The following is a 25814-nucleotide window of genomic DNA, read 5'->3' on the forward strand; positions in this document are numbered from 1 at the left end:
TTGCCCAAGGTCACATGGCTGGGGCATGGCAGAGCCGGGGCTAAAAACCAGGACTGTGTGACTCACTAGTTAGTGAACTCTAAAGTTCCCAATTTCCTATGCGAAAAGCTAATTGTCTCCATCTCACGGATTCATTTATTAGATAAGCTTATAAAGTACCTGGCACGGCATAAGACCTTTAGACACGGCTTATTGAATTTTTCAGTTGTTCTTCCCAAATAATAATTCCAAGAGGGCAAAGGTGGATCCTGCCCCACACTGGCTGGCCGGGAAGAAGGGAGGGAGGCTGCTGGTTTATTGGCATGCGTGGTGCTCCTGGGAGCTGGCGCTGATGGGGGTGAAGCAGGGCCGGGGAACTGGAGGGGCTCCTGGAGATCGTGACCCCTCCCCAGCGTTTTACAGTTGAAGAGTCCAAAGCCCAGAGAGGGGAAGGCATTAACTCTAGGTCACACAGAGGTTTAGAGCCCATGACCCCCGTCTCCTGGTTCCAAGTTGGAATCATGATCTCAGTCCAGGAAATTGAAAGCAATCACAGCTGAGTCTGTTGAGGGCTTGCAGCGCACACCGTATTGTGTTATCCATACCACGTATAAGCGCTTACGTTACGTGTTTGATCTTGTTTTATTCTCAAATCAATTTAGGGACAAAGGGCCCCTTTTTTACAGCCGAGGAGACAGATTCAGAGTGGTGAGGACATTGGCCCAAGGCACTGAAGGAGGAGAGGAGAGCCGCATCTGCCGGCCTCCAGATGATACAAATAAACTCCCCCTGCACTAGCCTGAAGGAGTCAGCCCCTGAAGACAGGGGTGGCCCCGGCGGAATTCCCCAATTCCCGTCTAGCAGAGCCCGCCCGTTTCAGGCCAGGTGGGGCCGGGAGAGGAAGCTGAGTCAAGGGTGGTGTCCAGGGAGGAGACACATGGGGGGAGAGAGCCTGGGAGTGTGGGGAGGGGCCCACAGAGGGGTCTGACTGGGAAGGGGACCCCTAGGTTCAGAAAGAAGCCTCGGAGAATCTTGCATCTCTTTCCCCTCGGGCTGACCACTCGGGGCATTCCGATGGAGGGCAAAGGGAGCCCTCTGGCCTAGTCTCCCTTCCTCCCTTTCGTCAAGTTCTCACAAGCTGTGCATTTTGCAAAACCCAGCCTTCCCCTACAGGCCTGTGGTTTCCTGTGGGTCTCTGTGGGTCTGGGGTCCTGCCTGATTCAGCAATGGGGACTGCGGGCAGCAGGGAGGGAGGAGGTGGTGTAAGCCCTTTCTTTGCTTTCACACACACACACACACACACACACACACCCCCCATCCCCTGAGTCAGCCCCTGCCTGGCCTGTCTGGGAGGGGCGGGGTCACTGATCCAGTTACCAGCTCCTCTTTAAAGCCCCCACGAGGGCAGCTGCAGCCAGACACTGCAACCCTCACCATGCGCCCCTGGCTGCCCCCCGTCCTGGCACTCCTGGTCCTGGGCTGCTGCTCTGCTGCCCCCCGGCCGCACCAGCCCACCGTTGTGGTCTTCCCAGGAGACCTGCACACCAACCTCACTAACAGGCAGCTGGCAGAGGTAAGCAATCGCCTCAGTCTAGACTGGAATCCTAGGGAGAGCATGGGGTTCAGGGGATGCTTTGGGCCACACTGGGGGTCAGGGGCATGTCTGGAGGACGGAGGTGTCTAGGGTCAGGCACTGGGAGGGAAGGGTGTCCTGTAGAGGCTGTGGGCAGCGATGGCTAGGAATGGGCTAATGAGGGCTCTCCAGGTGGGCACTGGGGGTGGTGTAGGGGGAGCATTGGAGGGTTCTGGAGTGGGCATGGGCTGGCCGTGGACAGGGACACACCCTAGGGGACCCTGAGGTAGGCATGGCCAGGAGTATGCAGGGCTGGGAAGGAAAGAAGGATGTCCCCACGGAGGGGAGATGCTTGGGTGGGCACAAGCCCTGATGTCCAGGGCGCAGAGGCCTGGGCCCAGCGCCGTGTTTCTCGTCCCGGAGCTCCCGGAGGGCTGGAGCTCTGACCCAGTGGGGCGGAGAAAGGCCGTCAGCGCGCTGGGCCGTCTGTGCCCCTCGGTCCGCAGGAGTACCTGTTCCGCTATGGCTACACCCAAGCTGTCGATATGAGCGACCGCGAGCAGCCCCTGAGTGAGGCGCTGCGGCGCCTCCAGAAGCGCCTGGCCCTGCCGGTGACCGGTGAGCTGGACAGCACCACCCTGGAGGCTCTGCGCGCCCCGCGCTGTGGCGTCCCAGACGTGGGCAGGTTCCAGACCTTCGAGGGCGACCTCCAGTGGCACCACCGAAACATCACGTACTGGTGCGCGGCGGGGTCCCGCGGGGCCGGGCGGGCGGGGTGGGGTGGGGAGACCGGCTCCGCGCGCTCAGGCGGCACATGACCACCTCCGGTCCCAGACCCATGCCTGGACTCCACTAAACGGGCAGCCTGGGGCAGGTGGCTTCCCCTGTGGGGAAGCGCGCCCCCGATCTGAGTCCTGCCGGGGCCATTGTGAGTTGCCAAAGGAAAAAATGCATCTGACTGCGCTTTACTGACGGAAGCGGGAGCTGAGCCGCCGAGACAGGGGGCGTTGCGGCGGCCCCGGCTCCCGCCGCTCACTTCCGGCTGGACCCAGTCCTCCCGCCTTCCTCCCGCAGGATCGAAAACTACTCGGAAGACTTGCCGCGCGACGTGATCGACGACGCCTTTGCCCGCGCCTTCGCGGTCTGGAGCGCGGTGACGCCGCTCACCTTCACCCGCGTGTACGGCCGGGAGGCCGACATCGTGATCCAGTTCGGTGTTAGGGGTGAGAGAGCGGGAAGGGGAAAGCCAAGCGGGGCCGGGCCGGGACCAGAGAGGCAGGGCCACGGAGAGCAGAGGGGGCACCGCACCCGGCTTTCTCTTGCCTGCGCTCCCAGCCCTGGCCGCCGCACACCCTGGTGGCGTCCGCTCGGGCGCGACTCCGCAGAGCGCGGGGACGCGAGGCCTGGGTAGCTGCTCTTTGGCGGAATTTCAGCCCCGGATCAGTCCAGTGCCCTTGGGCAGCCAACAGTCTGCCCCGTGCACTCTGCCCCCGTGCGCCCCGCTAGCTCTCTGTTCCCATCCGCTTCTTCAGAGCACGGAGATGGGTATCCCTTCGACGGGAAGGACGGGCTCCTGGCGCACGCCTTCCCCCCTGGCCAGGGCATCCAGGGAGACGCCCACTTCGACGATGAAGAGCTGTGGTCCCTGGGCAAGGGCATCGGTGAGACCCTGCGCCGCCGCGGACCCCACTCCCTCTTCTAACCACGCGCATCGTCAGCCTCCCTGACGCTGGTCCTCCCCCCCCCCCCCCCCGCAGTGGTTCCGACCAGGTTTGGGAACGCGGATGGCGCTCCCTGCCACTTCCCCTTCACCTTCGATGGCCGCTCCTACTCCGCCTGCACCACGGACGGCCGCTCGGACGACCTGCCCTGGTGCAGCACCACCGCTGACTTTGACACCGACCGTCGGTTCGGCTTCTGCCCCAGCGAGAGTGAGTCCGGGATTTGGGAGAGGATGGTGGTTGAGGGGGCGGCGGGGCGGGGCGGGGGGGCGCCCTATACCCTCCAGGGCCAGAACTCTGGGCTTTCATCCCAGCTCAGCCACTAGGGCTGTGCGTTCTGCAAGCCACCCTTTTGCTCTCTGAGCCGTTTCCTCACCTGTGGAATGAGGACAGGAGGGGTGCAGTACATGGGTGGCCCGTGGGTTAATAAACTCGGGCAATTTGCCGGCCTCCCCAGGACTCTATACCCAGCACGGCAATTCGGACGGCAATCCCTGCGTGTTTCCCTTCACCTTCGAGGGCCGCTCCTACTCCGCCTGCACCACCGACGGTCGCTCGGACGGCTACCGCTGGTGCGCCACCACGGCCAACTACGACGAGGACAAGCTTTACGGCTTCTGCCCCACCCGAGGTACCCGTGCCCCGCTGGCCAGATGCAACACTGGTCTGCAAAGCCTTTCTCCCCGACCCATCAGTTTGTCCCTCCGCTTGCGGTTGGTTCTCGGGCCGCCCAGGCTCTGCCCACTCTCACCGTAGCCCCTCCCCCTCTGACTTCCAATTGCTGCGGCCTCAGTTCACAGGGCTTGGCCTTTTAGCCCAGCCGGCTGCCTCTCCCTTGGTCTCCGGTGCCGGGGCTTAACCTGGACTCAGCCTTGCTCTACATCGCCCCCTAGGCTTTAAACATGGGACCAAGGTTTTCTAGCTCCTTGTCTGGCCCGCTCCTGGCTCCTTTTTGGACCCACCCACCTGGCTCACCCAAGGCCCTCCCTCTCTTCTTCAGTCGACTCCGCGGTGACCGGGGGCAACTCAGCGGGGGAGCTGTGCGTCTTCCCCTTCATCTTCCTGGGCAAGGAGTACTCAGCCTGTACCCGGGAGGGCCGCAGCGATGGGCACCTCTGGTGCGCCACCACCTCGAACTTCGACAGAGACAAGAAGTGGGGCTTCTGCCCGGACCAAGGTGGGCAGGGGTGGAAGGGTCTGGGGCTGGGCGTAGTGGGCGGCCAGGGCTGGGAGCACGACCCAGGGCTCACGTCTTCCTCGGGCTCTCTCTCTTTCCTCCAGGATACAGCCTGTTCCTCGTGGCTGCACACGAGTTCGGCCACGCCCTGGGCCTGGATCACTCCTCTGTGCCAGAGGCCCTCATGTACCCCATGTACAGCTACACCGAGAAGCCCCCGCTGCATGAGGACGACGTGAAGGGCATCCAGCATCTGTACGGTGAGGCTTCGTGGCAGGGATGGAGGGAGGAGCAGGAAGGGCGGAGAGCGGGGTGGGAGGAGCTGGGACCTCGGCATCTGTCTGCCCAGGAGTCTGGGCCTAGTGGGTTGTACCTGCTGCGGGGTCAGCGCTTGGAGATGGCGGTGAAGTGCGCAGGCTCGGGATGAGACAGACGTGGGTTCAAAAGCCAGGTCAGCCGCTTCCTGGCCGGGTGGCCTGGGATACATTAGTTTGCTGGCAATTTCCTCATCTGTAAAGCGGGGTTAATGATAGTACCTGCCTCTCAGTGTTGTTAAGAGGTTTCAATGAGTTAGAATAATGCCTGGCATGTAGTAAATGCCATGTAACTGTTCGATATTGTTACTGTTGTTATCACTTACTATTAGTATTATTTCCTCATTTTAAAAAATGGGGGATTTTAAAGAATCTACTTCATAGGGTTTTTTTTTTAAAGATCACACAAGCTAAGTGGAGTTTATAAAGCCTCCGGCACTAGGTTTGCCCCTCCGTTTGAGTGCCCCAAACCACGTCTCCCCTATCAGCGGGATCGGGGGTGGGGGTGGCCCTGTCTGTCTTATGTTTATAGGGGCGAGGCCTGACCCAGGGATCCGATAAGTATGGTTTGAATGCAAGGCGAGTGTAGGAAATGATGAGGCCTTCCTGTGCTTGAGGGGGCGGGTGGGTAGGCAGGCTCCCGCGTCTGAAGTGAGGAGAGTGGGGGCCAGGAGGGATTCCTGATGGGCTGTGAGGAGTAGCCTGTCCATGGGCACCCAGGTGTGCAGGAATAGGGGTGTCTCACTCGGTGTCTCCTTTTAGGTCCTCCCCCTCAACCTGAACCACAGCCTCCAACCACCACACCTGCAACCCAGCCCACCGCGCCCCCCACGGTCTGCGTCACCATTCCTCCCACTGCCCGCCCCTCAGAGATCCCCACTGCTGGCCCCACTGGCCCCCCTACCGCTGGCCCCACAGATGCCCCCACTGCGGGCCCCACGGGTCCCCCCACTGCTGGCCCTTCAGCAGCCCCTACCACGTCTTTGGGTCCAGCGGAGGACGTTTGCAACGTGGACATCTTTGATGCCATCGCAGAGATCGGGAGCTACCTGCACTTATTCAAGGATGGGTGGGTGAGGGGCAGAGATGAGTGTTGAGGGAGGGTGTTTGGAGGGGAGACCACCCTGTCCTTCCCCTCCCGCTGGCCTTTGCCTCAAGGCTCAGGGCCCTGCTGTTTCCTTTTTCACGTTCGCAGAAAGTACTGGCGGTTCTCTGACACCCAGGGGCGCCGGGTGCAGGGCCCCTTCCTGATCTGGGACACGTGGCCCGCGCTGCCCTCCAAGCTGGATTCCGCCTTTGAGGAGCCAGTCACCAAGAAGATTTTCTTTTTCGCCGGTTAGTTTCCTCCTTTTCCTCTCCCCTCCCCACCATCCTCACCAATCTGGGAAGACCAAGAGACGGAGGATAATCCAGAAAACCTTCAGGTGCGCATTTAAAAAATGCATCCCCTTCTGGCAGATTTAGATTAGCAAGTTTAGGGGGTGCTGCATTTCAGCTCCCCTTGCACAATCCTCCCGAGCAGCTCTGCTCGTGGGCACAAAGGCTGCGAGCCCGCCGGGTTCCGAAAGGTCTCCCCGGATTTTTCCCTTTTGACAATCGGGGAGACTGTGTGCCTTCTCCCTGCCCCCTGGCCGATGCGACCCTTCTCCCCTGCAGGGCGCCAAGTGTGGGTCTACACGGGCACGTCGGTGCTAGGCCCGAGGCGTCTGGACAAGCTGGGCTTGGGCCCGGAGGTGGCCCAAGTCACTGGGGCCCTCCCGCGTGGCGTGGGTAAGGTGCTGCTGTTCAGCGGACAGAAGTTCTGGAGGTGAGAGCCACGGGGACCGCCGGCAGGGGGAGCCCCAGCGCCATACGCCTGTTCGCCGGCTCAGCACCTGTCTCCCCGCCACCTTCCCGCAGGTTTGACTCGAAGACGCAGACGGTGGATCCCAACAGCGCCACCTATGTGGACCAGATGTTCCCCGGGGTGCCCTTAAACACGCACGACATCTTCCAGTACCGAGGTGATGGCCGCAGACAGGGCCGGGGCGGGGGTCCTTCTCCTAGATGCCCCTCCTCATGCTAGGCTCCCCAGCCTTAGAGGTTGGTCCAATTCTGAGCGAGAAAGGAAAAAGCCCCTGCAACTGAGGCAAATATCCCCACACGGTTGCAGAGGCAGGGACCTTCCCCAGATCATCCAGGAGACACAGGGGAACAGCCAGAATTAACACCCACATCTCCTGCCTCCCCGGCTGAAAGTCCCTTCCCCTGCAATACAGGACATATGGTTTGCAGGAAGCCTCGTCGCTTTATTAGACAATATTTGCCAGGCCCTGGGCTGCCACTGGGGATATAGTGATGAGTAAGGCGGTTCGTAGCTGTGTGTCTTTGGGCAGCAAGTTGCTGCTACTCCTGGAGCCCCTCTCCCCTTCCGGCTAATCGGGACAGCTGGAGTTGCCCTTCCTTTCTCTTTTTCACCACTCACATCCGGTAGACGAGTTCTGTTGATTCTGCCTCCGAAATATTTACTCTTGCTATCTCCTGTGCAAACACCCTAGTCCAAGCCATCCTGGTTGTCCAACGCTGTTAATGTGCTCTCTGGGGGTAGGGAGGGGTGAGGAGTGGAAGGCAATAGTCTCGGGAGTGACTCCAGACATATTCCAAGGCCAAAGAAGCTAGCAGGAGCTGACCCCTCCTCCCTCCCACTACTCCCTCTGCTCGCTCGCTCTGCCCCCACTGGCCTTCTGGCTGCTCTTTGAACACATCAAGGTCAGTCCTTGCTTCGGGCCTGTGTGCCAGTTGTTCTCTCTGCCTGGAAGGTTTTTTTCCCAGATTGTCACCAGGCTGCCTCCCTCTCATTCTTCAGGTCTCAGCACTAAAGCCACCTTTTCAAAGAGGCCTTCTCTGACCTTCATTATCTATTCGCTTACTTGCTTTTGTTTCCCCTCCACTGTCAAAAGCAATCTCATTTATTTACACGGCTGCTTGCTAATCATCTGTCTTACCCACCAGCGTGTAAGCACCAACAGAAGTGTGATCACGGCTGCGGTTTTTCTCTGCCGCATCCCCAGTGCTTCTAACAGTGCTCGGCATGATAAATCTTTGTTGAACGAGTAAATGAATGAATGCATGTTGAATAAATCGTCCAGAGCACCTACGGTGTGCCAGGCTCTGTGCCAGTGCTTTGCACATTGGTGTCTATGCCCTCTAGCATCTCTTTGGGGGAGGTGAAAGTGTCCTATGAGAACCTTGGAAAGATCTAGAAAGGGCTTCTGTTTCTGTGTGTGTACGTGGGAGATTTGGAATCACCCCTCTCGTACCATCCTCTTCCCTGCAGAGAAAGCTTACTTCTGCCAGGAACGCTTCTACTGGCGTGTGAGCTTCCAGGGCGAGGACAACCAGGTGGACCAAGTGGGCTATGTGACCTTCGACATCCTGCAGTGTCCCGAGACCTGAGGCCCCGCATCCCGCCTCAGCACTGCAGTGTGGGTCCCCGTGGGGACTCTCCTGATGGGGAAGGAGCCAGTTTGCGGGATACAAACTGGTGGGTCTGTTCTGAAGAACAAAGGATGAGTGGGGGTGGGCTGGGCCCTCTCATCCCACCTTCCTTTTCTGTTGGAATATGTTCAATAAACTTGGATTCTCTAACCTTGAGATTTATGTATGTATGTATGTGTTTAACGAGTAGAGTGTTCACCATGGGCCAGGCAGAGTTCTAAGCACTTCATAAATGTTAAAATATTTGATTTTTCCTATCGGGAAAGGATAATGTGATTACTCCTGTTCCACAGCCAAGGCAGCGGGCTAATTGTTCATCAAACAGTTGTTGAGCCCCTACATGTGCTGGGCTTTGGGCACAGAGAGAGATGAATTGGACTGTGTTTTGGATCTTCCTCAGTGGTCCTCAAACTTTAGGATGCAAGGAAGTACCTTTAGAACTCGCTTAAACGCAGACTCCAGGCTCTGCCCCCAGAGAGTCTAACTTGGTTACAAGAGTGACTCTGTGACTGGTAGGGGGTGGGGTCACACTTGGAGAGTGTGCGGTGTGTGACCCTTTATCCTAAAGATGTGTGTGTGTGTGTGTGTGTGTGTGTGTGTGTGATATTCTGTGTGTCGTGCTTGAAGTCTGCGAATGTTCCCCAGTCAGGATGACATCTGACCTTGTGCTGAATTTGGAAGGATGAGCAAGAGTTTCTTCTTGTAGAAGTAGGACTTGTCTTCTAGGGGAGTTATTTACCAAGAACCTAAAGGTACCTTCTCTCTAACCCTCACACACGCATCCAAAACAACACATAGAAGGATGCTGATTGCAGCCTTGTTCGTACAGTGAGAGCCTGGAAACACCCCAAGTGCCCAGGGATAAGGCAGTGGGAAGATACAATACAGCCCATGTGTGCGATGATAGTGAAGCTGACAGCAGTACACACGGTTAGGTATTCCATCACAGGGTCTGGAGACACAGGTATCAGTGTTAACTCAATATTTCAATTGCTTTTGTTGTCATGTAGCTTATAGTCAAAGATAAGGAAAATATGTTAATTATGTCCTAGAGACCCGCCTATAAAGTAAGTTCTGGGAAAAATGTTTAAAAGGACACTTTGCTTGAGATAATAGATGAATGTAGCTAATTAAGCACGAAACAATAACAGAATCCACAATATGTTTAGTTTCTGCCTTTTGCTTGAAAGATAACATCGCTGATGCAGCATTATGAGATGTTTTGTAGAAGCTTGCTTCTGCAACCTGGTTGTATCACCTGACACAGAGATGAAGGCACCAGACAAGATGATGTCAAAAAACTAAATTAATCAGAATAAGGAAAATTGCTGAGGCTTGCATGAGAACTAGCCAATCAGCTTGCCCCTTGCCCATAACCCCTAACCCTGCATCTTTGCCTTTAAAAACCTCTGATCAAAAGCCATCAGGGAGTCTGGATTTTGAGTATTAGCTTGCTGTCCTGGCGTGGTGCCCAGCCAATACATGGCTTTAGTTTTTCCACTGCAAAACGCAGCGTTCAGTGTTTGGCTCTGCTGCACGTTTGGTGTGTGGACACTCTTCCTATTGGCGACAGCAGTAGCTGCCCCCAGGGTAGCACTGACTGTGTGCCAGGCACTGTTCCATGTGCTTTCTCTGTGTCCACACAGCTCACCCTTCAATTAACCCTCTGAGACAGGTACTAACCACCGTTCCCTTACAGGCACTGTTAATATTGGCATCAGCCGCCCACCACCCCCATTTACAAATGAGGAGACTTAGGCGCAGCTCGCCTGAAGTCTCATAGCCGGTGAGAGGTGGTGGGGGTGGGATTGGAATGTGAGCTCCTGATGAAAATGCCGGGAGAAGAGAAAGAGCGGGCAGCTTTGGGGAGCTAGAAATGACTCAGAATTCCGGTGTGTGGATGGGTAGGGAGCAGAGAAGATTCTGGAATGACTGAGGTAGGAATGGTGGTCTGAACCAGATGAGAGAAGGTCTGAACGCCAGGCTGAGGAGTGCGCACTTGACCTCAAAGGATGACAGAGGGACTTGAATGAAGGCTGGGGCAGGGGAGTGGAGGTAACAGGCTCCCACACTCCAGGTGGGAGTGTAGGGTGGGCTTCAGAGCACTGCCTCCCAGGCGTCCTCTGGGTGGACCCCTTCTCTCCTAACTCATCCATTTCTTGCTCAGGGATGACCCACTTCCATTGGCATGCAAATGTTCCTTATGACGGCTTGTTGAAAATTCCTCTGGATCCCTGAGTCTCTAGATAATGTTCCATTTCTCTGTTCCCCATCTGTGGTAGAATATCCTCCAAGTATGGCTGTCTACTCACCGTCTCCACCAACTCCTGGGTTCCCATTCAGTCAACTACTTCCCGCCAGGCTCCCAGCCCACTACATCACTGAAAGCACTCTCTTCGAAGCCCCCTGCGATCTTCCCGCAGCCAGATGCTACGGGCAGCACAGTCCACACTCCGCTGTGCGCACCCTGCGCCATCTCCCAGGTCCTTGGACACGGTTGACCATGCTCGCCCTCCTGACAGTGTTCTTACTCGGTCTCTGGGACACCTGCTAGTCCTGTTTTCCCTCTCAGCTCCTGGGCTGGGTCTTCCTGTCTCCAACCTCCAAGTGATAGTGTGCCGGTGGGCTCAGCCCTTGGACTTCTTCTCTGTGCACACTCATTCCCTGTGACCTTGCCGGCCCCATGAGCTCTAAGTAGCATCTCCAGAGTTTTGTCCCCAGCCTTAGCCTCTCCTCCAAACTCCAGACTCGTATGTTCAGTGGCCAACTCTGCACAGTCCTTTTGTAGGCATCTCAGCCTAACAGGCCCGCCTGCACTCTTGGGCTCCACCTTCCAATAGGGTTCTCCGTCAGCTGTCGCCACCATAGGAACAGACTACTTCATCTGCCCTCAGGCATGCTTACAACCTGGTCGGCCCTAAGATGTAGGAATCGTCTTACGCTAGTACAGTTTCTCGACCTCCGCACTATTTCGGGCCAGATAGTTCTTTGAGGGGGACTGTAAAACGTTTGGTGTCCTCCTCTAGGAGGCAGCAGGATCCATGGACAAATATGCCAGACCCTCTCGGGGCTAGTTCTCCTCCGGGTATCACGGGCCTCAACGTACCGAGGGGTGGGGGGTGTGGAGAGAGTGCAGGGAGCTGATGGTAAACCTGTGGCTCATGGTCAGGCAGCCTTGGTACGAGACTAGATGGTGCAAGGTGCCTCTACTACTAGATGCCAGTACCACTCTCTCTCCCGTTGTGCCAACCGAAAACGTCCGGACATTGCCAGTAAAGCGGGCACTAGGACCCTGTGCGGCGCCGCGTCTGGCGGGGGGCAGCGGGAGGGGGATGGGGGGGATTCGCTCTTTCTGCCTCCCGGAGCCAGGCTGCGGCCACTTGTGCGATCCCAGCCGTAACGCGGCCGCCCGGCCCCTTTCCGCACCATGAGCCGCAGGTTCACTGTCACCTCGCTGCCCCCCGCGGGGCCCGCCGGGACCCCTGACCGACAGTCCCACAGACATTCAGCTGCTGATATCTGCCACCTCTCAGCAGAAGACGCCAAAGGTAGAGGCCGCAGGGGCGGGGCCTGCAGGAGTGGGCGGGGACAGAGGGGCGGGGCCGCAGGGGGCAGGTCTTTTGTTGGAAGGGGCGGGGGCTCCAGTCCAAGCCAGAGAGGGGAGGCAGGAGGGAAGAGGGATGGGAAATTGTGAAGGGCGGGGCCAGATTCGAGGTGGATGGAGCCACGGGAAGACATTGGGACCGAGGCGAAGAGGAGGATCTTGTGATGGATAGAGTCAAGGGGCGGGGCGGGGCCGCAGGGCACTAAAGGGGCGGGGTCATCTCGGGTTGGAGGCGGGACCAGAGGGGATAAGGTGGAACCAGGGAACGCTGTGTGATTTAGGGTTGAGTATAGGAGCCAATGGGAGGAAGTAGGGTTTAGCTTGGTTTGTGGGCAGAAAAGGGCAGACCAGAGGAAAAGGGGTTGGGCTAGGAGGCTAGGGGTAGAGTCAGGGTGGGTGTGGGGTTAAGGGCAGGAGAAAAAATGAGTCCGGGTGGTTGAGGCAGGTGCTGGGTCCTCACGTCCTTGATGCCTGGCCGATCCTCCAATCTTCGGACTCCTGGAGGCATTGTGGGCAGCGCCGGATAGCCCAGGAAGGAGACGGAAGAAAGAGAAGTTAGTTTAGACCCCAGGCATCTAGATCCAGGGAGGATCCCGTGGGGACCTCAGTCCCGACTCTCAGGGACCCACTTAGCTCCCTCCGCACCACTGCCAGAAGGGTTGGGTGGAGCCAGTTCAAGAGGGACCGGGGGCTTCTTCGAGGGCCCAGTGCAGTGGTCTGGTAATGGAAGTTACCGGTAGGGTGCAGGAGAGAGAGGAGGGGCAGGGTCCTCCAGCCTTCAGTGAGGAATATACATCCTGGATACACACACTCGGCAGGGGGCCCTTGTAGGGGTCCTTTCCCTGGCTCTGTGCCCCTCAGGTCTGGAAGAAACCTGGCGATTCCGCCTCGAGTGGCCCAAGTGCCAGGAGGAGGAAGAGCCTCCCCTGGCCGCCAGGGGTCACTGCTGAGCCGCACGTGAGCTCACCCTGACTTCAGCAAAATTAAGCACCCCAAACCCTAGAGGAGCCCTTCAGGGGTTTCTTTGGCCAAATCCTCTCATTGTATAGATGACCAAACCCAGACCTAGATTTCCAACAAGGTTCCAGCCCGTGAATCGACCGCTTCTCGACGTGGCCACTGGGATTTCTTGGGCTCCTTCCACTCTGCATATCTTTCATGATCTGTCTGCCCTCTTTCTCATTTTCATGAATGTCTTTATCCTTACGTCTTGACCATTCCCCCTCCAAAACTCCTGAATCTGGCCACACGTGTCTTTCCGTCAACACTAGCCTGGTCCAAACCTCCATTATCTGTCACATGGCCAGCCTCCTCATGGGTCTGCCGGACTCAGATCCTAGGTGAACCACTCCGAACACAAGCTCCCCAGTGCTTTAGGATTGAGGCCGAACTGTCATTCACACATTCTCCTCCTGGGCTCCTGGTGTGCCTGGTGTAGCGGGGAAACTCCTACTCACTCTGTAAGTCATAGCTCACTTAACCTCTTCTGGAAAACGTGCTCACTTTCCTTCACTCCCAGGCCACGGCGAGTCACGCCTCTTCTGCCACCCCCTGCATCGTCAGGGCACATGTCACAGTGGAGGAAAGTTACCTGTGTGTCCCCTGCATCTCAAGAGCACGGACTGTACCCTTTTCTTAACATTCGTTTATTTATTTACTTTTAATTAAAGTACAGCTGACAAACAATATTGTGTTAATTTTGGGTGCACAATGTAATGTACCTTACGAAGTGAGCACCGTAAGTCTAGTAACCGTCGGTCACCATATGAGGTTATTACGATATTATTGACTGTGCATTATATCCCTGAGGATTATTTATTTTGTAACTGGAAATCTGAACCTCTTAATCCCCCTCACTTTGTCCACCAACCCCCCACCCCCCTCTCCTCTGGTACCCATCAGTTTGTTCTCTGTATTCATGAGTCCACTTCTGTCTCATTTTGTTTGTTCATTCGCTTTATTCTTTTTTAAGGTGTTACATATACATGAAGTCATACAGTCTTTATCTTTCTCTGACTTATTTCACTTAACATAATAGCCTCCGGGGCCATCCATGTCCTTGCAAATGGTGAGATTTCACTCTTTTTAACGGCTGAGCAGGGATCATGTTCTTTTATCTCTGTGTTCCGAGTTCCAAGCCTCCAGCCTGGCACTTAGCAGGGTCTTAATGCTCATCAGACTAGAGGGGGGTGGCTGTAGGTTCCTGCCTCTCCCCCCCCTCACCTTCTGTCCTGCCATCCCTCACACCCTCGCCTGAGAAGAAAACGGTCCTCCCTCTCATCTCAGCTTTCAGTCTGGGGTGTGCAGGTGTCTGTGCGAACTGCATGAGTTTGGAAAGCTGTGTGCCTGTGGCAGAGGCAGTGTGCGTACGTCTTTGTGTCTCTGGAGGGAGGAGCGTCCCACGATAGCTCTGACGACCTGTGGGGAGGCCAGTGAGTCGGTGCTTATATGTGTTGGCGTCTGCTGGTGTGGTGTGTGCCTTTCTGTGTCTCTCTGAGGGGTGGGCACCTGTGAGCTGAGTTTATGGGAAGCTCCATCTGGAGAGCGACTTGGGTGACCTTTAACCTCTTAAGGCCCTGAAACAACCCCCAGCACCTCCTCCTGGATAGGCCACTGTATGGAGAAATGGACAAAGGCTCCTTGGGAAGCCAAATATCTGATGGTATCTTTCCCACAGCTGTTCTCGTGTCTGGCCCCACGGAGGAACTCTCCCCACCCAGGCCCAAAGGGAGAGAGGGCAGCATGTGTAAGATGGGGGAAGGCTTGGGGGAGGTTTTGCACGTCACTTGTATATGGGCATTGCCTTTCATTCTGGACCAAGGGAGTGGGGTTTGTCCCTGGGGGTACTTCCTGCTGCCAAGGGATCAGCTATAGTGGGAACACAACTGAAGAGGCGAAAGAAGCAAGCCAGAGGCTGAGCCTTGAAGCTGCCACTGAGCCTGTGCTGCAGCCCCCATGCCTTGGTGGCCCCATCTGTCCCACGGGGAGATTGATGGTAACTAGGCTGGATAGAAGTGGACCTGGCCGGTTGTTACAACTCTGAGCTACCCCCCGTCCCTTCATGCCACTCTCTGCTATGCCTCAGTTTCTCTTGGAGGAAAGCAGAGTACTAGAAAGAGCCCTGGGCCTAGGTTAAGACTTTCAGGACTTGGGGTGTGTCCCCATGGGGTGAGAGGGAGCCAAGTTATACTAGAGGGAATGGAGCACGTTCACAATATAGCCCATCTGCGCTCTAGCTCAGACTCTGTGTGTGACCTTGGGCCCATTGCTTCCCTTCTCTGGGCCTCAACTGCCTCACCTGTTGTATAAAGGAGTTGACTAGGAAACTATAGGAGGGTCTTCTTAGCCAGAAACAGGCTAGGATTCTTTGGTGATCTAGAAGGGTGAAGTTCTCTGCCTCCCCCTATCCAAACTCCAAGTTTCAGTCTGTCTATCTGTACATTGGGAAGAATGACACTGGGTTATTTATGTAAATATCTGATCTGGAGATCTCCAACCTGTCCAAGGAGTTTTGCATTCACCTCCTCCTCAAGCTAGGGCTCAGAACCTCACTGCCCAGTACCTCAGCCCAAGGTGAGCCCTGGGAATCTCCATGGCAACAAACTGGTTATGAACGGGGCTGCAGTTGCCATGGTGACAGGCCTCTCTCTCTCCCTCTCTCTCTCTCTCATCCTCCTCATCTCCCCTCCCCTGTTCTCAATGAACCAGAGCAATCTGCGGGCCTCAGCTCTCCAGGTGGGGTGGGGGTGGGGGTGGGTGCAGTGAGAAGGGGGTCCAGATTGAGGAAGAGAGAAGATGGGCTGAATCTGTAGGGGAACAGGGGGTTGTTGGGGGTGCCGTTGTCATGGTGACAGGGCTGCAGCCTGTTAATTAAGCCCCTGGTTGCCACGGAGACGATGGTGGTTGACGTGCTCTGTGGCGAGCCCTGTGTGTGGGGTGTGCTGTGCACCGGACTCACTCATCAATTCTCTGCGAGGATTTTGGGTGTGGAGAACGGGGCGTGCAGGTGGGGTGAGAAGAGCGAAGGAGGGAGTTCAAGGCCTTGGCTCCATGAGGTCAGAGCTGGGGGTGGTGGGTCAGGCGGCAGGGTAATGATATGGAGATAAGGGTGGATAGGACTGAGTCACTAGGAGGAACACTATGCCTGCCTCCTCTGGAAGGGAGACCCAGTCAGGCGGCGCCAGCTTCCTCCAAGCAGCCCCCCATTCCGGTTCAGTGAATGGGGCCCTGGGCTAGAGGCCAGGGAGCCGGACTCGAGCTCCCCGCCTGCCACGCGTTCACCCCATGAAGAAAATTCGCACCTTGCCATTTCTAGACCAACTTCCCCACAAATGGGGAGAGATACAAATAATTTATAAAACTCTCTTCCAGTTCCCAAATCCTGATACTTAGGAGGCAGCTTCCCTGAACTTTTTTTATTTTTTGTTTTTATTTTTTGAGAAGCATAAGGTGGGAGAGGGGATAGTTTTGGAGACTCAGAGTTCAGAATAGGACGCTGCTCAGCCCTGCATCTTGTGTTGCTTTTGTGAGAGGGTTCCCCTCCCCCTAGACCTTCCTAGGGCTCTGGGTGGGGATGGGGTGCTGAGCTGGCAGCCATGCTCCTGGGGCTCAGCGCTGAGGGACGCCTTGCTGGTGGCTTCGCTGGCCAAGGCCAAGCTGGCAATGCCTGAGGTGCCTGCAATGTGTTTTCTCAGAGCCTCGCTGCAGAGCATTGGCCTGAGGCCTGAATAGGGGCCAGTCTCCCGGAAAGGGGGGCGGGGCGTGTGAATTGCAGGGCTGGGGTCTGACCTTGGGGCTGTGACCTGACTCGGTCTGGGCTCCTTAGGAAGGGCTTCGTGGCATTCGTCTGAGGTAAACAGAGAGAGCACTAAGAGGAAGAAATCCCATAGACTATGCAGCCTCGCCCTTTCTCATTTTAAAGATGGAGATCCTGAATCCTTGAGAGAGGACCTCAGTCTTACCTGGGGATACGCAGAGTTTGGGGGCAGAGGACAGGATGGCAGCACTCTTTCCTGAATTCCAGAAGCCTTGTGAGTTAGGAGCTCTGGTGAAGGTGGACAGACGGGGTACCCAGGGGAAGAGGAGTCTCTCCTGCCCACACTCCGGGGGGATCTAGGCTTCCCCCGTGGATGGGCTCGGTCCCTGAGTGGCCAGGGCTCTGGGCCACAGATGAAGGGCCATACCCCCAAGAGGACATCTCAGACCTGGGGTTGCTGGAAAAAAAATCCCAGCATTTATTTCACAGCCTATCCCAGGCCAGCATACTACCTGTTTACGATGTTACCTGTGTCTACAGAGTAGTGGAAACCCGTAAAGCAGCTGTTGCTGATGGTGTGTGTAGTGGAGTGTTGAGAGGTTCCTGAGCACTGGCCTACCTGCCTGCTCTCCTTTTAACCCCTGTCACCAACCCACACTTATCTCATTTAAAAAGATATACTCCTCCACCCCCCTCTGGGAAAGCCAAGACCAATTTTCACACCTCTCTGAATGGCTTGCTCTTCACCCTCGAGTCTGCTCAGCATCCAGAGAACCCACTGGCCATGACACGTTACTTGTGGATCCCTCAGAGGTCGCTGTCAGTCAGTTGCCCGAAACTGTCACCGACTCAACCTGATGCCACTGACCAATCAATGTGCACAGGGGAATCCGAGCGGCGGGCCCTGTCCATGGTTCTGAAAAGTCCCAGTCTGGACCCGACTCCCTAGTCATATGGGTGGCTTTTTAAGGGCCCCTGAAGGTCTTCAGGGCCCACCCTCACTTGCAAGTGAAGAGGCTCCTCCAGTCTGATACCTCAGATGCCTGAGCACAAGAAAAGGGAGAAAGCTCGTTTTAGACCCAGTCCCTGTTCCTCTTTGTCAGTAGCCAAGAATCGGCGGTCCTTTCTAGTGGAGGCAGGGCCAGTTTAGAAAGGGGCATGCGGAGGAGCAAAGCCCTAAACTGGAATAAAGCAACCCGGGCCCTAGACCAGGTGCTGCTGCCACTCACTGGCATTGTGTCCACACGCAGTCCTTTATCTCTCCTCCGGGGCCTTACCTTTCTCACCTGTGAAATGAAAGCTGTGTTAGATAAGATGCTTGATGCCATCCTCCCCAGCTCTGGAACTCTTCTGGAACTCAGAAGGCTAGTATTGGGGGCTACTTAGGGAGAATCCTAAAAGCATCTCCCCTTAATCTGTTCTCACCCTTTGCTGTTTAGATCTTCTGGAGACTCAAAGGGCCCGGCCCTCTGTGGCTGCTTTTTGAGATGTCTCCACCATGGGCCTAGATCTAGGGGTGCAGAGGGCCCCCAGAACAATCGAGCTTCCGGGGGACCTGTGTCCAGAGAGGGAGAGGAACACAGACAGCGTGTGAGCTCTGGAATCCTCAGAAAGCAATCCTGGATTAGGAGATTAGACACTCCTGCCCCAGGAGGAAATCTGGTCCCAAACGGACAGGCGGCCTCATTCCCCCCTCCCCCACTCTGTCCCCGGCTTGCCTCTGACTGGCCTGCCTCCCCTAGAGCCGGCACTGTCCCTGCTGGGGACTCGCTGCTCCCTGGAACCTCGCTGCTGCTGTCTGTCCTCTCCACCATGTCTCCTTCCCAGGGCCCCTCTGCAGACAGAGGGCCCCCGTGTGCGGGCTCCGTGGACTTCTCTTGGGGGTGAGATGCTAGGGCTGTTGTCAGTCTAAGCACAATGAGAAGGTTCATCGCCAGTCCTCAGGCTCCACTCCTCCAGTTTTAAGATGGGATGAGCCAGATAGTTCAGCCCAGTGACATTGACCCCCCTGGCGCCCGCCCATGGGGGCAGCACAGCGCTTCCGTTAAGGGCTCTGGCCTCTCCACACCCCCAGCGCCAACCTCCTGAGCAGCCATACGGGAGACGGTCTGGTTCTCCATCCGTCTTCAGAGCTGGCCTTCCCTGCTTTGCAGACAGGCTCTCCAGGGACCCATATTCCATGGTGCCCCACCCTCGCCATCTCATCTTCCCCCTAGGGGTCACCCAGACCCCCAGCCAAGCAGCCGCTGCGGGGCCGACTCCCCGCGGCCGCGACCTAGTTCCCTGCCGTTATTTTTAGGGCGCGGGATGGCACCTGCCCACGTGCCGGCCCCGCCTGCGCGGGGGAGTGGGGGGCGGGCGGAGCCGTGTCTGCCCAAAGGAGGCGAGGCCCCCGTCCCCTGCAGCACCCTCTCTAGCCCACTCGTGCCAGCACTCAGTTTTGGTGTGAGGGGGCCTCCAGGCGAGCTCTGCCCGCCCCTCGTCCTCTCCGCTTCCTCCCCCGGCGCTCCCCCCCTCCCAAACCCCGCCAGTGGCTCACGCCTCCTGCATACGGGATGAGGTGAGCAGCGCCGCCGCTGAGAGGGGGCGCGCGCGGGTGTGAGCGTGTGTCCGTGTGCGAGTGTGTGTGCGCCGGGCGGGCGGGCACTGCAGCTTCTTCCTCTGTGGAGCGGAGGGCGAGAGAGAGCTAGCGAGCGAGAGAGCGGAGAAGGCGGGCAGAGGGGCGCGGGCAAGGCGGCGCAGCCATCCCCGGCCCGGCGCGGCGCCGCCACCATGCTAAACAACCTGACTGACTGCGAGGACGGCGATGGGGGAGCCAACCCCGGTAAGCGGAGGTCCGGGGGCGGCGAGGGAGGGGGCGGCGAGGCGAGGAGGCAGCTCTGGGGTTCGAGGCAGAGCAGGGGCCGCCTCCTTCGGAGCGGAGGCTGGGAAAGACCGGGGCGGTGGGCGCCCGCGGCGGCCTGGAGCCTCGCTCCATTGGAATGCGCCAGGCGCTGTCCGAGGTTCTGGAATGCGCCGCGCCTGGGGCTGGGCTGGGGGACGAGGGGTTGCCGTTGCCCACTGCCCGGGGAGCAGACGTGGGTTCCCCGAGCGGGGGAAGCGGTGGGAAGGGTATGGAAGAGGTGGAATGGGCTGACGTGGAGCTCGACGGGCGGAAGGAGGGCTCCTCTCCCCGATAAGGGACCCCGGTGTCCTGGCGCAGAGTGTTGACTGGTGGCTCGGGGGGTGGGGGGCGCAGTCTGCTGCAGTCCCTCGCTCTGAGACTTCCAGCTGAAAGGTGGGGGGAAGGTACCCGCGAGGGGCTGGAGCCGTATGACGGCCCCCGTCCGGGCTGCGGTGTCTCCGTAAGAGGACAGTGGGTGCCATCCGGGCCCCCTCCCCCAGAGCTGCCTGAGGTCCGAGCTCAGAATGAAGTGTACCTCCCCCGGAGATTTTCAGCTCTACTTTGCGGAATCTGCCTCTCGAGCGCGCGCCTCCGTGGGTTCCTATTCAGGACGGGAAGCAAAATCAACCTCCTTCCTTCCCTCTTTTCCTTTCCTCCCAGGACCCTGGGATGGCAGTGAGGCTTCCAGGGAGAGGCAGGGGGGAGTCTTTCTGGCCAGTTCTGCTAGCTTCCTCAGTAAGGCCTCAGGAATAGGGTTCCAGCTACTGAATCCCCAGCGCAGCGGCGCGGGCACTGCGGACGCGCTGCGGTGGGTGCGGAGACTCGCTAGGAGCCGATGGGCTGGGAACAAGTCCTCTCGTTGCTCCGGCTCTCCCCCGCCTTCCTCCGCGGTTTCCCTGCTCTGAGGTCTTAGGGGCCAGCCACCCCCTCGGGCTCCCAGGCCCCCCGCCGCCCCCCAGCGGTCTCAGCCATCCATCACGGCTGTCAGCCGCCCCCACCCCCCCCACCCTCCGGCAGCGCCGCGTCCCTTGCGCACTAGCGCGCCTCCCGCTCCGGCTGTCTGCGCTCAGCGCCTTCAAACGCTCCCTTGGGCATTGCTTGACCCTCTCTGGGCCGGGACTTGCAGACCTCCCCAGGGGACGGCCAAAAGGTCCCAAGGGCTGAAAGAGCGGGTCTTCAGGGACTGGAAGTCTTGAATTGAAGTCCTCTGTACTCTGCATCCTCAATCGGAGTCAGAGCCAAGTGGCCGTTTGGGAAAGCTGTGGACACCAGGGTTCCCGATCCTTTGTCTGAGAACCACTCTCCCTTCCTGGGTCTGAGCGGTACACAGGGGTCTTAACGACTGGCTCGTCCACCTATCCAGTGACACTGGGGTTGTCTCTTCCAGAAGCCGCCCCCTTCCCCAGCAGGCTTAGGCTGTGTGTGTGGGGGGGGGGGGGGAGGGGTTTGGTTAAGTGGAGTCTGCGGCAGCACCAGGCATCCCAAGGCGGTTCCCAGGGAACCAAGGGGGTCGTTTCCCTCTGGGACCCCCTTCAGATGTCTCTACTCTGAAGACAGTGGCTCGGCAAGGGGTACGGTCCTATCCCCAGGGCTGGTGTCCTACTAGGCCTTGGGCTTTCCATGGGGTCTCAAGAGGCCTAGAAAAGAGGCACCTGTGTGTGCGGAGCAGAAGTCGAACTAGGGATTCCCCTCAGTTCCACACCCTCCCCCTTAGCTTCTAGACTCTGTGTGTCGGGGGCCCTTGTGGAGACCTCCTCTCTATTCACAGTGTCCAGGGCCTGGCACCCGAGTGGTGTGAACCTGGGCCAGGCGTTTTGGGTCCCAGAGAGAGGAGGCCGCCTTGGCAACTTTTGATGGTGGTTGGGGGCTTTAAGGACCTGCTGGGTTTGAGGGAAGAGCAAAGAGGGGCTATCAGACGAGAGTCCTTGGCTCTCTCTGACCCTAAGTTCTTAGGGGCGTGGGTGTGGGTGTGGGGAGCCTGGGTGCTGACCTCCGGGAGAAGGGAAGGGCCGGAGTAATAGGGTTCTTCTCTGAACTAAAGAAGAACCCAAGGATATTGTCCCTGGCCTCCAGGTCTCCTTTCTTCCTGGGGTCTGACGTCCTCCCCGACTACCCCAGTCTGGCTTGGGGATTCCCCCAGGCCTGGCCACGGGCCTGGCCCCAAACCCCTCGGGAGGAGGCTCCTTAGCCCGCGCAGCTCGCCTGTTCCCACCTCCGGAGCTCTGGCCGCGGCAGCTTAATTGAAAGCCGATTCGGGCTGAGAGCTCCCAGGGGGCGGGGGCGGGGGCGGGGAGGGCTCAGCCTCAGTCTGGTCCTGCCTCTCCTGCGCGCGCTGCTCCGCGCTCCCCCACCGGCCTGACTCCTGGCTCTGGGGAATCAGGGCGAGTTCCCCCTTCCTAGTCCTGCCCCTTTGAGAACTCCTGAAGCTCACTCGCCCCCCGTCTCTCCCAACCGGTGCGCCTGGCGTTTCAGGGAGAGAGGATAATCTCTGCTCTGGCAGACGCGGCCGGTAGCCTGGGGTCCCGCGCAGTCAGCTAGTGGAAAGGCAGGACCCAGAGCAAGCCTACCAAGCCGCCCCCTCCCCTGCGCTCATCTCCTGGCCGAGATCCTGCTTGAAGTCTAGCTCCGCGCTGCGCGCCGCGTTACATAAGCGGTTGCGGGCGCGTGGCCGGCCCTGCGCTGCGCTCTGGGCCCCGCGTGGTCGCCTTGGAAACCGGTACGAGGCTACCTAGTTGCGGAGTCTCCAGCCAGGACGCCCCCTTTCTGCCCCGCACGCGTCCCGGGTCCCCACGAAGGAGGAGGAGGGGTTTGGAAGAGGGCGCGAAGGGCTGAGAAGATGGGGCCTCTCGTGTTTGGCAGTCCCGGCCCGGGGAGCAGACGCTGCGGGGAGAGGAACCCAGTCCCACAGGAAGGACACAGGACCCCTGAATCTTACGGCCGGGGAAGGGTGTGGAATGGGGACCCGGGGCTGGGTGGGGCAGCGCGTATGTTAATGACAATCGTGACTGTAATTGCTGCAGCAATGCGTTCCCCTACGTGCCAGGCACACACCGTGGGCATTATTTCACTTAATCCCAACGGTCCCCTTCTCGGTTAAGCACGGTCATCGTCCTTCGCAAAGGAGGAAACCGAGGCTTACAGTTTAAGTGCCTCGGCCAACCTGTCCACACAGCCCCTGAAACTGGGACTGAAACCTAAATTTTGACTCCAGCCTTTTTTTTTCTTTTGACCACTAAAAATTTGTTCTTCTCGCATCCCTTCTCAACCCCAAACTAGTTCCTATCACAGCCAGGTGAGAACACGAGGCACCTGGTCAGCATGTTAAAGGGAGGAGGAAACCGTCTCACTTTGGTTTCCCCTGTTCTCTGGCCCCAGACAGCTCTTCTGAGACCCGTGGGGTCCGGGAGGGAGCCTGGGGACATTTACTTCCAAAGCCTTTCCCCTGAGCACCAGGTTTCCCCCGGGAGGGCAGGTCTGCCACCCTCAGGGACTTACATAGGTGAGAGAAGGAAGAGCAGGTGGTGCCCCCCTGCTCGAGGGCCGGCAGTACCTGGCTTGAGGGATGGACAGACGGAGGAGGTGGAGCGGGTGGCAGGAGACAGTAGGTGGTGCGTTTCCTTTGAGCAGTGAGGCATCGTGTCTTCCCCCCTTGACAGGTTTGAGTCAGGACGAGATTGGCTTTATAACGGGGCGTTCCCTGGGGATGGACCGTGCTCGGAGACTAGTTTCCGGGAAGTGGGAAAGACAGGGTGGGGGTGCTTTGGGGAGAGAGGGAGAATTCAGGAGATGAGGAGACAGGAAAGTCAGAATATGTATGTAGGGCCTCGGCTGCACTTGGCCTTCGACTGTTGGCGGGTTTCTGCAGGGTCCAGAGAGACACTGCCACTGGGGTTCAGCACTGACACTGAGGACGGGGGGTGGCTGGAGCGAAGGGAATGTGTCAGTGCACCCCCCTGGGTCCCCCCAAAAGACCCCCTCCTTAATGCCGAAGAGACTCTCTCTTTGGGTGATCTCATCCAGACACACGGCTTCCCACTACACACTTTTTAAAAAATGGGTCACTCCCTCTCTCTCTCCTTCCCAGACTCTTTCCTGGGTCTCAGGCGGATCCGCACAGCCCAGTGGCTTCTAGACTTACTCAGTTGAGCATCCTCCGTGCCTCGGTCAAGTTCAGCACCTCCCGCCAACCCCCCTTTTTTATTTGTTAAATAGGGTCATGACCCACGCTAGAAACCACACGCATTATCCCGGATTCCTCCTCTCCCCGTCCCCAAACATCTGGCATGGGGATACGTGCCAATCACTCCCGAGTCTGCCCGTTGTCCCGCACGGCTCAGGTCTGGGCCGTCAGCTCCGCCTGGATTACTGAAAGTCCCTAACTAGCATCTGTGTTCTGTATCCAAAGGTCAGGGTGATTATTCTAAAATCCAAGTCTGTTCATGGCACTTCTTTGCCTGAAACTCTTCAATGACTTCCCATCGTCCTCTGGATGGGGTCCAAGCCTTCAACACGGCCTGCTCACTGCGGACAGACCCAGCCCGCATTTGCTGTACCGGGTTCATCATCTTGGTGGAAGGATCGCCACACCCCATCCTTCAGGCCCACCCATCCCCACGCTCCTTCCTCAGGCTCCCGCCAGACCAAACTTCTTTCAGCTCCTCTGGCCCACTCTGCTCAGGCTCACCTCTGGGCCACTGAACACGCTGTTCCGCCGTTCTCCCTGCCTGGAGCACCCTCCCGCCTCCCTCCCCGTCTAGCTCTTACTCATCCTTCGGTTCTCAGCTGACACGTCACTTCCTCTGGGAAGCCTTCCCTGACCTCTCAGGCTGGGCCGAATGCTTCTCCTGTGTTCCTACGGCCCCTCATTCGTCTTCTACCACAGAACTCACCACTCTGGGCTGGAAATTCCTGGTTACTGGTTCATCTCCCTCACCCTTGGGTTTCCCGAGGGCAGGAATGGTGTCTTATGCTGCGGTTGATGCTCCCTCCATCCCTGTGCTGACATTGGCGTGTGGCAGACATCCAGCAAATGTGTGTTGGTTGAAGACGAATGAGGGGCATAGGAGGTGCCAAAGGGGGTCACATTTCTAAGAGGCGGAGTACCCTTGAGACCTCAGGCTGTAGTGTTCTTTGTGTCCCTCCCCCCGTCATCCCTCCCACCCCAGGAAAGAACATGCTTCCATTCCAAAACACCAGGACGGGCCCAGTTATGGTCAAGGAGGGCATTCTGGAGAGCCTAGGGTGCCCTAATGAATGAAGTAGGACCCCCAAGAGTAAGGAAGCACCCCCATGTTTATTAAATACCCAGTGTGTGCCGAGGAGCACACTGGGCTCTTTATATACGTGTTGTCAACTAAAATCCTGCAAGGGAGGTGGTATTAGCTCCATGGTTTCAATGTGCAAAACGAGGGTCAGGGAGTTCAGTGGCCACCCAGCTGCACTGGCCCAGGCAGGCGGATGCCAGCCAGTTGGTGCCCGAACCCTGACTCCTCTGCCTTTTCAGGTGATGGCAACCCCAAGGAGAGCAGCCCCTTCATCAACAGCACTGACACAGAGAAGGGGAAGGAGTACGATGGCAAGAACATGGCCCTGTTTGAGGTGGGTTGCCAGGGGTGTTGGGCCCCCACCCGCATCTCCCCATTCTCCAGGCCCACCTTTCCTCTCTAGGGAGCAGTGCCCTCCCCACTTCCATCTTTCGGTCAGGTCCACCTTCTTTCCTGGGCCTCCCGCATCTCTTTCTCCTTCCCTTTATCCCTGCCACACTCTCTTCCCATCCTGCCATTCTCTTTCGCTGTTCTCTTGTCTTCCTCCTCCTTCCTCATCTCACCGCAGCCTCAACGGTTTGCCTTTCTTGTCCCCATACCTCTCTGCCTCCTACTGTCTAGCTCGCCCCACCCCCTCCCCTAGGCCTCAGTGTCCTAACGCTGCCCCCCTCCCTCCACAGGAGGAGATGGACACCAGCCCCATGGTGTCCTCCCTGCTCAGTGGCCTGGCCAACTACACCAACCTGCCCCAGGGAAGTAGGGAGCACGAAGAGGCAGAGAACAATGAGGGGGGAAGGAAGAAGCCAGTGCAGGTGAGGGCCTTGGGGGAGAAAAGATTGGGGAGGAAAAGTAGACTCAGATGGAGGGATGCACGATGGAGGCAGAGCGATGGGAGCTGGGGGCAGAGGCAGCAGAAGGGATGGGAGACGAGGGTTAGAGATGGAAGGGAGGAAGGAGGGGTGGTTTGCAGGAGGGGCGATGCAGGTGTAAGGCTGGGAGATGGGAGGAGGATGGAGGGTAAGAATCAGAGGGAAGAGGGTTGAAGGGAGGGGGATGGAGAGAATC

At 58.0% G+C, this 25814-nt stretch overlaps 2 protein-coding genes across 4 annotated transcripts in view; both read left to right on the top strand.

Moving 5' to 3' along the window:
- Positions 1-987: 987 nt before the first annotated feature.
- Positions 988-8397, top strand: MMP9 (matrix metallopeptidase 9). Its single transcript, XM_028524599.2, has 13 exons — positions 988-1552; positions 2059-2291; positions 2627-2775; positions 3085-3213; positions 3310-3483; positions 3731-3904; positions 4274-4450; positions 4555-4710; positions 5527-5833; positions 5960-6099; positions 6421-6571; positions 6664-6767; positions 8081-8397. Exons 1-13 carry the CDS (start codon positions 1415-1417, stop codon positions 8197-8199), a joined length of 2151 nt encoding a protein of 716 aa, XP_028380400.1. The 5' UTR covers positions 988-1414; the 3' UTR covers positions 8200-8397.
- A 3271-nt stretch (positions 8398-11668) lies between these two features.
- SLC12A5 (solute carrier family 12 member 5) overlaps positions 11669-25814 on the top strand; it is a 37679-nt gene continuing 23533 nt past the window's right edge. Inside the window, exons 1-3 of one of the 3 annotated variants that reach the window (XM_028524341.2) lie at positions 11669-11789; positions 24989-25083; positions 25430-25561. In XM_028524341.2, the coding sequence (XP_028380142.1) occupies positions 11669-11789; positions 24989-25083; positions 25430-25561 (348 nt within the window). Of the gene's footprint in view, positions 11790-19142; positions 19162-19191; positions 19426-24988; positions 25084-25429; positions 25562-25814 lie in introns of those variants that run through there. The other 2 variants (XM_036009905.1, XM_028524342.2) reach the window with 2 other exon arrangements.

Source organism: Phyllostomus discolor, chromosome 9, assembly GCF_004126475.2.
Source record: "Phyllostomus discolor isolate MPI-MPIP mPhyDis1 chromosome 9, mPhyDis1.pri.v3, whole genome shotgun sequence".
NCBI classification, from domain to species: domain Eukaryota; kingdom Metazoa; phylum Chordata; class Mammalia; order Chiroptera; family Phyllostomidae; genus Phyllostomus; species Phyllostomus discolor.

Bases quoted from the DNA above. Each gene is read 5' to 3' on its own strand.
- MMP9 (XM_028524599.2), top strand. From the start codon at position 1,415: ATGCGCCCCTGGCTGCCCCCCGTCCTGGCACTCCTGGTCCTGGGCTGC. The intron at 5,834-5,959 runs GTGGGTGAGGGG...TCACGTTCGCAG, and splicing joins CTGCACTTATTCAAGGATGG to AAAGTACTGGCGGTTCTCTG. The intron at 6,768-8,080 runs GTGATGGCCGCA...TCTTCCCTGCAG, and splicing joins CGACATCTTCCAGTACCGAG to AGAAAGCTTACTTCTGCCAG.